This window comes from Nymphaea colorata, chromosome 2 (assembly GCF_008831285.2).
Source record: "Nymphaea colorata isolate Beijing-Zhang1983 chromosome 2, ASM883128v2, whole genome shotgun sequence".
Lineage (NCBI taxonomy): Eukaryota > Viridiplantae > Streptophyta > Magnoliopsida > Nymphaeales > Nymphaeaceae > Nymphaea > Nymphaea colorata.
The window spans coordinates 16,338,709-16,355,025 of record NC_045139.1 but is presented as its reverse complement, the minus strand read 5'-3'; the positions used below and the strand labels follow the sequence as shown (position 1 = coordinate 16,355,025).

Below are 16,317 nucleotides of genomic sequence, written 5' to 3'. Positions count from 1 at the left end.
CGGCCTTAAATTCATCAATCTAAGATGTTAGGTATCGTATCACCGTGAATGTAAAGTGAAACAAACACATAGAGAATAAGATTAATCAACCATATTTTAATAGCGTAAGTAACTCACCACAAAAATTATAATTAAAAATATTTGACACTCGTTATTAGATTTTTATAAAATCGTTGTCGCAGGTAAAATGTTAACTTTGTATATGCGTTTATAAGTTGCTTTGAGGTTTTCAGACTGCAAAGAGGGTAAGGAACGGTGATGTGGGTCCCACATAAAGGTCGGGGAGAATTCAGCCGTCGATGACGCGTCAGATGCGAAGGAAAAGCGTAGGGCCTACTTTTTAAAGTCAAAGGCCTTTTTCGACCTCAACCAAGATCTCTCTCCCCATTGCACTGAAGGCATTGAAAAGGGGAAAAATGAAGATTTCCTCCCACCCTCCTCTGCTGCTCTCTCTGTTTTCCCTTTAGCAGAGGGAGAGAGAGAGAGGGAGACCAGGGGGCTTAGGGTTCTGCAACAAGCAAGAAGTAAGGGAATCTCCATCTGTTCTGGTGTTGGGATTATCGTAAGCGGTTGGATCTCTCTCTCTCCCCCTTTTACGCATGTTTTCCCGTCCCACTTTCCTCACGGGATCTTATATTCTAAGAGGAGAGGAGAAGAGAGGAGGAGGAGGGTCGATCTGAGGAGTTTGGTAACGTTGGTATCTTGATTCTAGCTGGGTATCATCAGAATCATTCGAAAAAAATTCTTGCTTCTTTCCTTTTCTCGTAGTTGGTGGTTTGTCAGTCCGTCGGGGAGAGTCAGAAAGTGGTTTCTCTCTTCGTGGAGGTGTTTCCATGGCGAAGAGGGAGGCGGACTTGTGCATCAACGATGTGCTGACGGATGACGAGCTGCGGGGGATACTGGAGAAGCTGCAGAGCGATGGGGACAGAAGCAGCTTCTCGCTTGTTTGCAAGAGGTGGCTGTCCGTGCAGAGCACCGGGAGGAGGAAACTATGCGTGAGGGCCGGGCCGCTCATGCTGAGGAAGATGGCTGTTAGGTTCCCTGGGGTGCTGGAGTTGGACATGTCCCAGTCGGCGTCTAGGTCCTTCTTCCCTGGCGTCACCAACGACGATCTTGCCGTGATTGCTCAGGGATTCAGGTGCCTGCAGATCCTCGCCTTGTCGAATTGCAAAAGTATGCGCTTCTTTTCCTTCTTTCTTTTTTTTTTCTTCCACTCATAGAGTTCATGTTTTCTTTTTTTTTCTTTTTCCCTTGCTTATGTCTGTTGTGTATTTGGATTGGTCGTGGTTTGTTTGGTTGAGTGTTGGTGGAACGTTTGGTACCCTTTGTTCGATGCTTATTTATTATGAACACAGTATGCATGAATTTGCTATGTAAGTAATAAAGCGTATATCGTATGGATTATTGGTATAAAGTTTTTGGGCTTCTATATACTTTCAGTTGCTCTGAGGTTTTGTCTGAGATTCCTTTTTCATTTCTTTGCTTGCTATGGTTGTTTCTGGGTTCTATTGTTCCTTGGTTTCCATAATATAAAGGTTGTGGGCCTCTGTTTACTTTTACTTGCTCCGAGGTTTTCTCTGAGATGCATTTTGCATTTCCTTGCTTGACATTGGTTGCTCCCAGGGTTTAACACTTAATTTGCATACTACTTTGTCGCGTGCAAATTTAGGCGCGTGTTGTTATGGACCTTCTGTCACTGTAAATGTGTTGGTTTTCTGTTTACATTTGGTTGCTATGAGGCTTTCCTGAGGCAGATTTTCACGCATCTTACATTTCTTTTTCTTTTGATTAGCAGCTGAAATTAGATGTATCTTGTAGCTTCTAGTGCTTCGATGGAATTGGATATTACACACCGGAGGCGGAGAGGCTATAAGTCTTCACTGGGGTTACTAGTGTGATGCAAAAGCTAGTAAATTGGTGGGATCAGACTGACCAGAGAAAATGATGGCTAACAATCGTTCAACAATTGGCATATAAAAACTCGAAGACAGTACTCAGTTTGTTGCAGAAAATGGGAATTCAGTCTCCAAAGTCTAGTTCATGCTTGCAAATTGCTTAAATCATTTTCTGATAGTATTTTGCAGCAGGAAGAGATGATGGTTTAAAAATAGCTCTTTAAAAACCTTTTACCTCATTAGACTTCTATTATAGAACATAAAATCTAATTGAGCCATATATCTCAGTGAAGATTTTCTAGAAATTATGCAGCAACATTTTGTGCTGAAAGGCGATTCTCAAAAGCTATGAGGGATTTGGGGGAACAGCAGAAGGCTAAGTATCACGACTAATGATGTAGAACACGACAACTAGAAGCACCACTGCTTCATGGACTTGCAGAAAAGGCACAGGCACAAAAATGAAGTGAAAACAGGAAAATTTAAGAAAAAGTAAATCAGAAGAATGGTGTGAACAAAATGTCATAGTGATTCAATCTATTTTCTGTATAGATGAGATGACACTATGATGTCCTTAACAGAATAAAAATAAACTTCAGATGCAAAAGCACAGATTGAAGCCTAACTGAACCTTTTAATCCCCCAATAATTGAGAAACTGGTGAAAGTAAATGAGGCATTACTTCTTACATTTGCCTTTTGTTGCATTTTTGGGTTTTTAATTCTTGACTTGTTATCTGCCTTTTGTGAAATCAACCAATGTGGTGAGGATTGCATCATCGAAGAGGGTTACTAACCGATGCTTAGTAAAAATTGTCCTTATCATATATCTTCATGTGAAAGTTTGTTCTAGGACCAAGCTGAGGCATTGTGCGCTATGGTTATTGTCATCATGTCACTTGAGTTGTGCCCCTGTGCACCTCAAAGTGATTTATTTCAGAAGATTTATTTCTTTTTTTCGTTTTCCTTTTGGCATTTGTATGGTGTCCTTTGGGTCATTGACATAAATCCCAATGTCTGGTGGATTTAATATTCTATAGCAGCAGCTTAGCAGGACTAGTTCGTTTGTTTGAAATGTCCAAGGATGTCCATGACTCTATGTAGAATTGTTTTGAAGTCTGAACTTCCAGTTGGTTTCACGGAAAGCGATAGGTAGCATTGAGAACTCTTTCACCTATACCTCATGTATCTGCCTTGGAAAGGCACAATCACTTTCCTCATGTAGGCTGCATAGGTTATGCACTGAGTTAAGACCAAATCAACAGGTGTTATGTACAACATACACCATAACCACATTTAAACCCCTAGGCGATTGTCACTGTACCGGTTATGGTTCACAAATGAGGATATGTGTGGTTTTGGCCAGGGTTTTGTGCTGCCAAGGTTCAACACCAGATTGCTTGATGCATGTTCATATGCATCTGTCATCTTCCTAGATTGATTAGTATCTTTAGGAACTTGACCACGTAAAATATGTGGCGTGATTAATGAAGGATGATTCTGACTTTATAGTTTATACTAATGATTTGTTTCTTCAGTCGCTTGTAACTGATATGAAATTGGGGTACTATTGCAATACTAATCTAATAGTTTGTTTTGTTACTGCACAGATATTACAGACGTTGGCCTAGAGCAGCTTGGTAATGGTCTTCCTTATCTGCAATCATTAGATGTTTCCAACTGCACAAAAATATCAGATAAGGGATTGTCGGTCGTTGCTAAAGGATGTCATCACTTAAAGTGTCTTAACTTATATAATTGCAAATTAGTTTCCGATAAGTTGCTAGAGGTCCTGTCCAAACGTTGCCATCACATTGAAGAATTGGTTTTGCATGGATGCTGCAAGGTAACAGACTCTGGGTTGTCTGTTCTGGTTGAAGGCTGCCGCCAGATCAAGATTCTGGACATCAGCAAATGCAATAAAGTGGGAGATGTCGGGGTCTCAAGCGTTGCCAATGCATGCAGGGGTTCCTTGAGGACTATGAAGCTTTTGGATTGCTCCAAAGTCGCAGATGGTTCTTTGATTTCCTTGGCAAGTAGTTGCGGTAATCTGGAGACACTGGTAATCGCTGGATGTAGAAATATCACTGATGAATCTGTAAGACATCTGGCTGTCACCTCTAATGGCAGCCTGAGATACTTGCTGATGGACTGGTGCCCAAACATTTCCGACAGCTCTTTGAGTTACGTCTTCTCATGCTGTGTCTATCTGGAGGAGCTCTGCATTGCATACTGTGACAAGATAACAGATGCTGCATTCTCTGTTTTGAGCGAAAGGGCTGATCATTGTTTGAGGATTTTGAAGGCCGCTGGCTGCTCTAAGGTTACTGTTAATGGAATCAGAGCACTAGTGGACTGTTGCAAATCATTGAATCATTTGGATGTGGCCTCGTGCCGGCATATTACAAAGGAAGCCTGCGAGCAAGCTGGGGTACAGTTTCCTGAATCTTGTACAGTTAATTTTACAAGCAAGAGCCTCGTCAGTCTCTATTGATTATCAGAAAATTTGATTGGGGAAATGGGTTTCTGTCAAAGATTTGAAGATTCACCGAATCACGTTACTAGTAGCTGGCTTTGTCTTAGTAGCTCATCATCATGTGCATATCGCTGTTGAGGTTATGCACTCCTAGGCAGCAGACGCGCGCCCAGTGTTCTGCCATCATTGAGTATTGATGTATATATTTAGGCAACAGTGCTTTCTGTCGGTACCCTACTTACTGTAAGTGACTGAATTTGCCTTGCCTTTGCTTCACAACAGATGAAGAACCCACCATTTAAGGTTTCAATGGCGTGGAATATGACTATTGAAATAAGTGTGTAAGACTGCTCTGACATGTCTTAAATGACCTGCTTCATTTGTAAGATTATTGTTTCGGTCCCTAGTGTAAGAAGGTAAGCCTCTTGCTACATTCTTACAGATAATTGGCTATATGAAATTCCGTGTTTTCTGGCTTGACTCATTGTCATCCAGTGCTTGTAGTAGAACAATAGTGGTAGTCCGAGTCCTTTTAGTCGCGCCTTCTACGTTTTCTTGCAATTCGGTCGAGGCACGGAAAAACATCCACCGTTGTCAAGTTTTCTATCGGATTCCTGACTTCAAAACTAACCACCTTCTGTTCCGCAACTTGAACCTTTTTCTTGTTAAAGAATTTGGGGAGGATGCACATTGCCATGGTTATTTTTGAATGTTGATGTACCACGACGGATCCGTGTGATGGCCTGCGACTTTTTCCGCGCGAATAAGCAATGTATAAGATAATCATTCCTGCGGATCCTTGATCATCTTTCTCCTGCTACAAACGAAATAAGATTTTAATATGTTGGTGTGTTGTCGAGGCGTTTCAAATAAACCACTCTCTTGCCCGTATTTCTCGTTGAAATTTGCAGCTGGTCTATTTATTGTTCGGCCAGAATCTGAAGCAGGTCTTCAGAAAACAAGCGCCAACTAAACTCGCAGGAGTTTGCTTGAGGGCAGATGCTAGTACTCAAAAAGTTCGGTTGCACCCAGCAATGAAGAAAACTGCTAGTAGCAGAGGTGGGGCGACAACTTGTATCTTCCCTGATGAGAACATGGATCGGGGGTGACAGGAAGTCATCGTATGTGTATAAGCAGCTTATACGCATTACAGAACAGGGTTAACACTCACACAGTTTTTCTTTATTTTTCTCATCCACAGTATAGAGATCATCGTTGTAGGGACAGGATATCTAGGTGTCATCCAGGCGCAGATCGGGACAAGTTACGGCCGCTGCCTGTACCAACACCCGTGATGCGCCCCACTATAAAGAGCCAAAACGAGCTTCATCCTCCTTGCAGCTGACACTACAGACGGCACCGTCAAAATGTTGGTTGCCATTCCTCTGGTCCTTGCTTTCTCCACTTTGATGGATCTGACCAAGGCTGCCACAACTGATGTCCTCGACATAGATGGTATGCCAGTACAGGTCGGAGTCGGCTACCACATATTGCCCGCCGATGACACTCAGTCTGGGGGACTAACTGGCATCTCCGAACATGGTTCCTGCCCATTCAACGTGATGCTGTCGGCCTCCCAGTTCAGCAACGGGACTCTCTTGAATTTCCATCCCCTCGCCGGGGAGGGCACGGTTCAGCTTGGGATGGATCTGAACATACAGTTCTTTCTAGTGACATTCTGCGTCGACCTGTCAGTCTGGAAGTTGGCCAAAATTGATAAGGAAACCAAGCAGAGGTTCGTCACGCTGGGGGGTCTGGTGGGGCATCCTGGTCCAGACACGGTCGACAATTGGTTTAAGATTGAGGAGGAAGGGGAGCACTACAAACTGGTCTTCTGCCCCACAGTATGCGACTCCTGCAGCGTCGCCTGTGGAAATGTTGGTACTTACCCGATGAATGGCAAGAGATGGTTGGCTTTAGGTGATCCTGCACTTGCTGTGAAATTTGTAAGGGGATCGGAAGAGTGGTCCATTAAAAGGTCCATAAATTCAAGGTGATAAACTTAGAAGCTGCCTGACCATTATTGAAGGTGCTGCATCTGCTGTTTTTGTTTTCTCGTTTAACCATTCGAGGTCATATTTTTCGTGGTTTTTATTTTCCTTACCTTTGACAAAGCTTGGAAGGAGGTCCCAATTGTTCTTGGTTTTCCTATTATGCTTTTCTGTACATTCTTACTATAATGGTGTGAGTGTTTTTGGTTTTTGTTCTTCCCTAACATTTGATAAAGCTGGTCGAGCTCCAATTTGCCCTTGGTTTTCCTGTCATTCTCTTCTGTACATTCTTATTATGATGGAGCTGAAGAAGCTTTTTCCTAGAACAACTTTCATGACTTTGATTAGGACCATGCCTGTAAATGGAGTTCTATTGCACGGGTTTACTTGAATGTTATTCTTTGTCGGTAGAATAATCTAGAGATCACAAAGATAAGTTCTACCCAGCAATATCAGAAAATTACAGTTGATAGAGTATGGGAGAGCGGTCTGTACTTCTCCAGGATAGAACAAAAGACCAGGGTGATATTCAATGTGTGTAGCCAGTTGAGAAGCATTCAACTTTTATTTTTTGCTTTCCCCGATAACAGGATTGACTGTTGGTCAATTTTTATTTGTTTGTTTTTTTTTTTCTGACCAAGAGAATAGCATCCTTATTTAGAGGTTTGAGATCTAGATTTCATAAATATATGTCAAGACAAATTGTGCCCAAGACTGTACCTAACATTCGTAATGTGCTCTCCTATAAACAGCCAAGATGTGCTCCCATTCTCCCTGCGTCCGGCACCAGAGAACCAAAATGTTGCTTGTCACTTCTTTGGTCCTTGCTCTGTCAACTTTGGTAGACCTAACGAAGGCCAGCACACCTCATGTTCTAGACATAGCTGGTAGGCCAGTTCAAGCAGGGAAGGGTTACTACATGTTGCCTGTGAACGACACCCAGTTTGGAGGGTTGACTGGCATCTCCGAATATGGTTCCTGCCCTTTCAATGTGATGCTGTCAGCCTCCCGGTTCAGCAATGGTAGCCTGTTGAGTATCCATCCTGTCACAGGGAAAGGCACGGTCAGGCTTGGGATAGACCTGAACATGCAGTTTTTCCTAGTTACGCTCTGCGTGGACCTGTCTGTTTGGAAGTTGGCCAAGTTTGACAAGGAAACAAATCACAGGTTCGTCACGCTCGGGGGTCTGGTTGGGCATCCTGGTGCCGACACGGTAGACAATTGGTTCAAGATAGAGAAGGAAGGGGATCACTACAAGCTGGTCTTCTGTCCTACGGTGTGCGATTCCTGCAGTGTCGTGTGTGGAAATCTTGGTACCTACACGATGGATGGTAGAAGATTGTTGGCTTTAGGTGATCCTGCACTCGCTGTAAAATTTGTAAGGGACTCAAGAAGTTTGTCCATTAGAAGGCCAATAAATTCAAGACGGTAGAACTTGTTATGACTATTCAAGAAGTTTCCTTCTACTTTCTTGTTTGACCATCCAAGTTTGCATTCTTTATGGTTTCCTATTCTTCCTTTACATTTGGTAATGCTTGGAAGGAGCCCTTGATGTCTCTGGTTTTCCTATTATGCTCTTGCTGTGTCTTCTTGATATTATGGTGGGTAAATTGCGGTACCACAATATAACAGGAGCTGTAGCCTAACCAAGTGTTTCTATTGTTAATGTATTCGGTCGGATCCTGCTGCATAATCAGAAATCATTCAGCTAGGAGATCTAAGCTGAAAAAATTGGGGTGTCGATTACATGGAAAGCTCAGAAAATGATCCCTGTGGAACAAAAGTGCACCTAGATTGGATCCTCTGAAATAACTAAGTTAACACTTATGAAATCTGATTGCAATATTTAATTGCTGCCATATCTAAGTCTAATTTGTTTATTATCAGCAAAGGTGCCAAGTTTCAGTACAGATCAGAGATTGCTTCGCAGAATGGTGAAGCTCGCAAGGCTATACGGTTTTAGGATGGATTTTTTTTTGGCTATGAACTAAATCTGATGGTTATGTGTCTAAACTATCTGAATCTGAACATTGTCCATTCCCGACACTGAAGTTTCATGGGTCAGATGAAATTATCAAAAATTGTTTGTGACTAGGATTGCTTTTTAGCTATGGTTGTGACCGCGACCCTTACTGACTGTCACCTTCCATGGAAGCGACAGTGAAATAACTGAAGCATTCCAAGAATCTGCTCTAGGAAGGTGTTAAACCCATTGTTCTTCCTTTATATGTTAGGTCCAGAGATACCAATGCAAGATCTTGCCATAAGGAACCTGTTTATTGATGCTAAGATGGTGCTACGGACCTGGTTTTAACATCAAAACCAACCAAAGCATATATTATTTTGGTGCTAAAACAAGGTCCCTAACGTGATTGCAGCAACAGGAAGGGCGATTCATGTTTGTGAGGAGAGAAGCTGTATAGGCAAGCAACTCAAGTTACAGCAGCAGTTCCTTGATACCATCTTACATGAGTGGGAAGTTAAAATTGAAGAGGGAAGAGAAGCTTGCTGAAATAATTTTAGCTGCAATAAAGATTCTTGGAACTAGCTCACTGTAACAAGACAAACAGCAGCTCTCAACAGTCATGGGCTCCCTGCCCAAGGGCTATACGACTACCATGAACTCATAAAAGCCCATTTCTCAGATTCCACTAACTTGGTAGTAAGAAAATACGCCGCGCTGATAACCACAAAAAGGTTTTAATATTTATATAGCTCCACCCTAAAGAAACCACTGCTGCGGTTCCCCACAGAGGAAAGATACAAACAGTCGAGGTCCCGTTTCAGTTTCAGAGTGCGACCACCATTGATTTTCTTCTCTTTTTTAAAACAAGTTGACAGATAAGAGCGTAGCGCTAGACTCCAAATCTAGAGAAACAAACAACGGGAAAACTACAATGCATAAGACGGTAGGTGCGGCAGCTGTATTTCTGGTGAACCAGAAACAGCAATTCCCAACTGTAGGCATTATCCTGTGGAGGCACCGTCACCAGACACTTCTTGCTGATCGAGACGGTGCTGCTGCCATCAACCCTAAATGGAAGTAAAACTGGTGTCAAATCGTGGCTTCTTTTGGATGGAAAATTAGGTGACCTGGGTGGGGTTCAAACGAGCCTGTTCTAATCTGGACCGACCTTGATCCGGTCCTATGAGCATTGAGCCCAACCTGACTCATTAATGCAGGTGAGATACCCGACCCAGACCGGCCAGGCATACGTTGGTCTGTTAGACATGTGACATTAACTATGGTTGTACACACATATATATATTTTATTTTATAGGAGGTATCAGTTGGAATCTATCATCTAATATGACCCATTAACCCAAGTCATGCCTGACCGGGTCTAGTTTTTAATTGTTACATACTGAGCTCAAGTCAAGTTAATGCCTGGCCAGGTTAGACTCTCCCCAACATATATATATATATATATATAGTAAGTGGTTCATTTCACTGGTCCTAAGAGAAGCCACTAGTCTCCTGAAGCCACACACTCTTGAGTTCACAAAGCATGTTTCAGGACATTTTATTGTTCAAAGGTAAAGAACACTGAGACGTGACAGTGACCTATCCAAGATTTGAACACGAGTTTTTCGAGGAGGTGGACCACCTTACCGCTCAGTACACTACCACTCATCGGAATAACATCTTAGTGGTTATATCATGCCGTTCCCAAAAAACCCTTTATTGGCAAAAAGGAAGGCAATATGTAACACCAAGAATTGGACTCCCCAAAGAAGAAATAAAACATTAGACTATAGGGAACCCTAGCCTTCAAAACCAAAATGAAGAATCCCTGGAACATTGGGGGTGCGTAGGCAGAACATCTCTAATTCGAACCACAAGGGCGTTATGTCCTTGTGCTGAAACAGAGATGAGAGTGCTGTACAAGTTAATGCACAATGGGCCTATACTCGGACAACATATTTGAAGGGGAGGGGAGTTTCGACCTTCATTCGGGCAGGGTCTCTGCCCATCCACGCCACTCGAAGGGTCTACCAATTAAATAGTGCAGTCCAATGTTCTAAATATGTGTTTCCTTCCAGTTATCAAAAGTCATTTCTTGGCTGGTGTGCATTCCGAACGGTTTTGGTGACTTTTAGGCACTAGGGACGTTTTGATTATTTCCAATTTAAAATCTAGGAATCTGGTGTGACATCCATTTGTCGATATGGTAAAAGTTCAATCACAAAATTTTATATTTATCAAATTAAGGATTTTAGGCCAAATTTCAAATTGAAACCCTTATTTTATCTTCTTACATTGAAAAAAAAAAAAGGCCGGATTAAGATTTGTGAGAGGATGGTTTGATCTTAAATCCTGAAGATTTTAGTCGGAGGCAATCAAATGCTCCCTTAAGAAACCATGTCACCCAATGATTTTTTCCAAAAACGAAAGAGGAATAGGAGATGGGGACTGAGAGAAAAAGGAGATGGGGACTAGGGATGGCCTTTGAAGAAAGTTCAATTAGGTTTAGGGTTGTGAGGCATTGAAGAAAGTTGCAGGCTGGAACAGGAATGATAGAAATGCAGCCGGTCTGAAACCTTCTTCTTTCAAAGAAGACTGGTAAGACCAATTCTCCGATTCTGCACTAGATCTGCACATTGATATGTACCCCGGATCCAATGTTCTTCTCATAAAAAGGAGATAGCCTCCTCAAGAATTAATTGATTGAGACACTAAGATTGAGTTTGATATGAAGTTGCATTAAAAGGTGTGTTTTGAGAGATTTGGGATCTTAAGGGGAAGGGGTCGAAAACTTTCAATCCATGGGTCTAAGATCCTTAGATTACCGTGGATTTCATCTAAAAACTCAACTCTCTTAATTTTGCTTGAGTCAACTTACATCAATCTTGTTTATTCTTTAAATTCCACCCGCTTTCTTGCCGATTTAGGAAGGGTTTAGGAGCAGTCCACTTGTGAATTACAGTATTGTAAATCAATGGATAGATATCCAGACTCACACAGTCCTTGACTGAGTCCAGGTCAACCAAGATCTAGGTTTGGTTGGGTCCTCCCTGAATTAGGAATGCCATTGAAGGAGAGAAGTCAAAGGATTAGGTTTTCAACAGATAAAATATGTATAGGTCAGTATTGGCAGCTAAACGCGCCTGGGAGCTACCACTTCTTCTATTAATAGGCCAACAAGTTTAAACTGCAGGCTCCATGCTTCCATCCCTCAACATCCCCATACAGGAAAGATACACAAATGTTGGCTATCTTCCCTCTGGTCGTTCTTCTCTTGGCTTTGACCGGCCGAGCCCGGTCAGCGACCGACCAGGTTCTTGATGTCGACGGAAACCCAGTCAGGGCAGGGATTGGTTACTACATATTGCCGGCGCACAGTAGCCGGTCCGGCGGTTTGACTTCCCTTTCAAGAAGTGGGTCTTGCCCGTTTAATGTTGTTCAAGCAGACTCCGGGCTCGATCAAGGGACTCAGTTGACGTTCGCGCCAGCCACCGGGAAGAAGGAGGTTCGGCTCGTAACAGACCTGAACATCGAGTTCCTGTCCGTGAACCACTGTGGGAGCTCGGCGGTTTGGAAGTACGCCGGAGTCGATGAGGCGACAGGGCAAAGGTTTATCACCCTCGGCGGCACGGCCGGGAACCCGGGCCCGGCCACGGTCAGCAATTGGTTCAAGATAGAGAAGGAAGGGGATCACTACGCACTGGTCTTCTGCCCAACGGTTTGCGAATCCTGCAGGGTTGTGTGTGGGAACGTCGGGATTTACAGTGAAAATGGTAGTCAGTTCTTGGCCTTGAGCGACCCTGCTTTCCCTGTAAAATTCAGAAAAGCCTGAGCAACGACCATGAAGATAAGCTTCATACTTGTACATGCAACGAACACCACATAGGATATTCTTTCTTCCATGTTCATTATTCGTGCAATAAAAGAAATTTCTTTCCGTTTTTTTTCAGTGCAATGTATTTTGAGGACTTTTTTGGTTCCAGACCTGTGAAATTTGAGTTTGCAGAGTTAATTGGCAGAGTTGGATTTCAGATAAAAACCAGCTGAGTTCCGTCCAAAACAGCCGCATTCCGGCGCTGCGCAAACAAAAAATTAACAGTGGATTGCTGAATTTATTTCTCCTATTCTGCAGCTACTGCCAGAAAGACTCAGGTTTAGGTTTCCCTTACAGCCTGTTTGAAATAAAAGAAGAGAGCTTGATTTGGGTGCTGAAGTCAACGAAGTGGTTTGCTTGTGGCTCATGAAATCGCTTGAAAATTTCATTCTTTAGTACCTTGGATAACTTTATATTATGCCTCCATTCTCTTTAGAAATCATTGGTATAGTTCGGTCTGTGCTGACCACACGGCTGTAATCCCAATTGGTATCTGAAGTTTTGAAAAGAAAAAAGATTTTATTTGCAGCGTCACCGTTAGACATTTTCTTATGGACCTTATATTTGTTGGCAGTTCTCAAATAGATATATATCTACCATTATCTGATCACGACCTTAAATAAAAATAGTCAAATTGAATAAAATAATAGAGATGCCTTTTTCTTAAAGAAGAAGATGAAAACCACGTTCCAATTTGAAAGAGAATATGCTTGAAAAGCATAAACTTTCACATGTTCTGAAGTAGCACCGTGTTTCAACCTGAAGATTATATCAGTTGTGAATTCTGGAAAAGGCACCATAGCTACCATCAACAAGATTGTTGTTGGTCGTATTAAAAACATTACACTGCTCCTTCGTGAAGAACCCAGAAAAGCACCAATCTTTTGTAACAGTGTTCTGCAGATGTATCAAAATCTTGGTGATAAACAGTCACACGAGATCAAACGCTAGCAGTAGAAGCGACATTGGAGAAAGGGTTTCAACATTTATGCTTTAGAGAGGTCCTTAATTCAAATAGATATGGTTTTCACTCATTTCGTATTGCTCTGCCCCAAGATCCCTTCAATCGGAGTTATTACCTCTTCATTAGTATACTGACAACTAAACAAGACTACTTATAATCAAAGTTGCAGAGCGACAGATAGATTTTAGTGACTTGGTCTCAATTATTCTACTTTTGTGGGCTTAGCTGCCGGGTTTTATGCCATGTGTGAACTAAGTCTCAATATTTGGATGCCGTTTTCTGGCATAAAAAATTTTGTCCAAAGACTTAAAAGTCTTCGGCTCCGACTCCTTAGCCAAGGGGATTGTACTTTTCTTTGGCTAAGATTTTCGTTTCTGTCAAAAGGAAAATGTGGAGCTTCATCATCTTCGGCGCTTCATCTTCTTCATGCTTAACTTCTCATGCTTAGTATTGCATTATGATGTATGGTGGTGGATGGATTGGATCATTCTATCATTATTGGGGATACCAATTATTTTAATTGCATTGGCCCACAGATGAGGAAGATTCCAATTTCATCTACTCGATTTCCAAGTGGCTTGTCAGGCTGAAAGAGGGAGATTACTCATCTTGTGGACAACAATCTTTAAGGACATTAATGCTGAAGCAAAAGAGGAAAGAGATCGGATAAACCATATAGTCTCTTTTTTCAATGGTCCAATTTTTTTTTTTAGAGCGATTGATTCATACTTTGTTACAGAACTCAGAGAGATTTTGTTCATATTTCTACAATTTTTAAATAGTTTATAATCTTTTTCTTCTAATATCAATAGTGTCTACAAATAGAGGTCACTAGCCTAAACCCCATTTGCTTTCCTGTCCAGGAAAGGGAAACAACTTCGGATTAGTGTTCAGAAAGTTGATCGGAATGAAAGAAGTTGTTTGTCTATGAATTGATAGAATGCAGAGTGGAACCCCCAAGAATGGAAATGCATTTCTAAGAAACTTTCTCTCCCTTGTTCTGCCTCTCGTACTGCTCGTTCACGGAACTATAAAGATAAAAAAGCTGTATGTTCATGGAACCCAAGTTGGGATAGACCAAAATGTCCATGTGAGACGACCGGCTCTAGCTCACAGCAATGGAAACCCGATCATGTAGTGCTTGGCATCATCTCCCAGATCAGAAGAAGAAAGAATAAATTTGAAATCCCTGCAAACCTTCCTTCCTTACATATATGGCTGACGTTCCCTGGACCCTCTTCTTCTGATCTCCCTCCCTGTGTCGCCGCTACCCATCAACCAGTAGGGACAGATAGAAAGAGAGCACAGCATGGTCGATTCTTCTGATCTTTTCACTGTAAAAGAAAGAAAAAGCGAATCATTTCCATTTGGGGAGGGTTGATAAATTAACCGCAGCCATTGTCGGCTATCGATGGTTCCTTTTCTCCTCCGAAACGCCAAAGGGGACGCGGTAGAGAGATGACGACATGGACGCCAGCCAAAGAAGCCTCGTGAGTACCCACCGCTGCTCATGTTTGGGCGTCATGGGCAGACGTTGAAATCGCAGGGCATTCTTCACCTTGATGATCTACATTGTTTTGAAGCGTATGAGAAGTTATCCATGGATAATTTGGGTTGAACAAACGATCCTCTTCACCATTGAGAAAAAAAGGAAAACGGTGAAAATAAAAGGAGGAAGCATGCGGTCTACAGTGAGGCGCATCTTGGATTAAATTGGTTTCTTTCTTTTCCCGCCAACCAATTCGCGCTCTGTGACAAAAAAGGAGCCATGCCATTTGCCCTCCACCTCTCCACCAGCTGTGTTTCCATAATCACTTGATCCGTTTCAGTGCTTTGTCTTTTGTTGGTTTTGTTTTTCTCTCAAGCTTTTACCTCACGCTTTTTTTTTTGGAAAGTAGTTCATTTCACCACTCACTCACTACTCTTAGATTGGCCAGAGTCTCTTCTGGCATTCATCTACAATCCATGTTTTGGAATCTAAGCAGATTATACGATTTAAAGAAAGAGTGCATTGAGAGGTAATAGTGTTCACTTCAAGATTTAAACACAAGTCTCCTGACATGTAGATAACCTTGTCATCTAATGCTCTACAACATGTTCGTTTTCGACACTAAACTTGGATGAAAAACAAAACTTCTGCGCTACAAATATGGGCATGCTCTTACTCTATTATGAAAATGCATACAAATCCGAATCCAATTAATAATAGGATCTAAGTTTCTTTAATAAATCCGACCAAACAAAACCCCCTTTCCTTCCCTCAACAGTCAGATCTCCACATGCTTCAAAATTCCATGTATAACTCGCTCTCTTTTTATGGGATAAGATCATAATCCTCCTGGAAATGCGCTGCATAACACACCCTAGCATCATAGCATGCCCATTTGAGTTATGCCCTTCGGGACTACTAGAGAGATTTAAAGGCAAACTAATAATTAAATGTCCCCAATCCATGTAGGTCCCCTTGGACTGGGACATGTCAATCTAGAGGGGGCCTCGTTTTTTGAAATTCTGACAAAAAAAAAGTCCACAATAAGAATTTAATTTCATAATTTAAGACTAACAATTTCCACGAAAAAAACAGAAAAAAGTGGGCAATAAAGTGGGTGGGAGACTTCAATAAAAGTAAGGATGACAACCATCACCAACACCTTATTATTAATGGTTGATGTAGACTTACTCTACATGTGGAGGCAGTGAACATCATATATTGGTTTGGTTTGTGAGTGGTTATACCAAAAACAAATCAGCTACCTTACCAGAGTCGTTGACTCTGGCGAGGTCCAAAGCATGCAAATTTCATTTTATAATCTAATTATGCTTACAATACTTTTTTAAATATTTGGTTGATCCAAATCTATCTGTTTACTAGTCTCGAGGGGCATAGCTCAAATGGATGACTGTTGGGGTGTGTTAGGTGCGAGTCTTTGACTTGACTTGCAACGGACTATATTCTTGTACCATAAGGTGGGCGGGTTTTATGTGCAAGCTGAAGCATGTGAAAAACTGATGTAGTTCTTGACCCTGTGTGATTAATCTTCCCGCTCACCCGAAATCTCATCCTTTAAGTCATATATAAAACAAACACAGTAGTCTCATTATACCAATTACGGTCATAAGTGACCGATTGTCATCCATTTCTGAAAGTTTGG

General features: G+C 41.9%; 3 protein-coding genes and 1 long non-coding RNA gene across 6 annotated transcripts; 3 read left to right on the top strand and 1 right to left on the bottom strand.

The window, feature by feature from the left end:
* The first annotated feature begins 419 nt into the window (after window positions 1-419).
* On the top strand, window positions 420-4,852 carry LOC116247758 (uncharacterized). The gene is made up of 2 exons (XM_031620060.2): window positions 420-1,173; window positions 3,505-4,852. Exons 1-2 carry the CDS (start codon window positions 834-836, stop codon window positions 4,386-4,388), a joined length of 1,224 nt encoding a protein of 407 aa, XP_031475920.1. The 5' UTR covers window positions 420-833; the 3' UTR covers window positions 4,389-4,852.
* Window positions 4,853-4,999: 147 nt separating this feature from the next.
* LOC116247759 (kunitz trypsin inhibitor 5-like) lies at window positions 5,000-7,843 on the top strand. 3 transcript variants are annotated; one of them, XM_031620061.2, is made up of 2 exons: window positions 5,000-6,363; window positions 7,114-7,387. In XM_031620061.2, exons 1-2 carry the CDS (start codon window positions 5,738-5,740, stop codon window positions 7,250-7,252), a joined length of 765 nt encoding a protein of 254 aa, XP_031475921.1. In that variant the 5' UTR covers window positions 5,000-5,737; the 3' UTR covers window positions 7,253-7,387. The 3 variants fall into 3 exon arrangements, with proteins under 3 accessions (XP_031475921.1, XP_031475923.1, XP_031475922.1); XM_031620063.2 differs by having other exon boundaries at window positions 5,000-6,399; window positions 7,114-7,252; XM_031620062.2 differs by having other exon boundaries at window positions 6,260-6,399; window positions 7,114-7,843.
* A 3,695-nt stretch (window positions 7,844-11,538) lies between these two features.
* On the top strand, window positions 11,539-12,276 carry LOC116248752 (miraculin-like). Its single transcript, XM_031621715.2, has one exon. The coding sequence runs from the start codon at window positions 11,569-11,571 to the stop codon at window positions 12,157-12,159; it is 591 nt and encodes a 196-aa protein (XP_031477575.1). The 5' UTR covers window positions 11,539-11,568; the 3' UTR covers window positions 12,160-12,276.
* Window positions 12,277-14,067: 1,791 nt separating this feature from the next.
* Window positions 14,068-14,906, bottom strand: LOC126409773 (uncharacterized). The gene is made up of 2 exons (XR_007572462.1): window positions 14,668-14,906; window positions 14,068-14,499 (listed from the first exon to the last, which is right to left on the bottom strand). It is a non-coding gene; the product is annotated as an uncharacterized LOC126409773 (long non-coding RNA).
* Between the last annotated feature and the right edge of the window lie 1,411 nt (window positions 14,907-16,317).

Excerpts from the sequence above, each read along its gene's own strand:
- LOC116248752 (XM_031621715.2), top strand. The coding sequence starts at position 11,569 with ATGTTGGCTATCTTCCCTCTGGTCGTTCTTCTCTTGGCTTTGACCGGC.
- LOC116247758 (XM_031620060.2), top strand. The coding sequence starts at position 834 with ATGGCGAAGAGGGAGGCGGACTTGTGCATCAACGATGTGCTGACGGAT. Across the intron at positions 1,174-3,504 it reads CGCCTTGTCGAATTGCAAAA|ATATTACAGACGTTGGCCTA; the intron begins GTATGCGCTTCT and ends GTTACTGCACAG.
- LOC116247759 (XM_031620061.2), top strand. The coding sequence starts at position 5,738 with ATGTTGGTTGCCATTCCTCTGGTCCTTGCTTTCTCCACTTTGATGGAT. Across the intron at positions 6,364-7,113 it reads AAAAGGTCCATAAATTCAAG|CCAAGATGTGCTCCCATTCT; the intron begins GTGATAAACTTA and ends TCCTATAAACAG.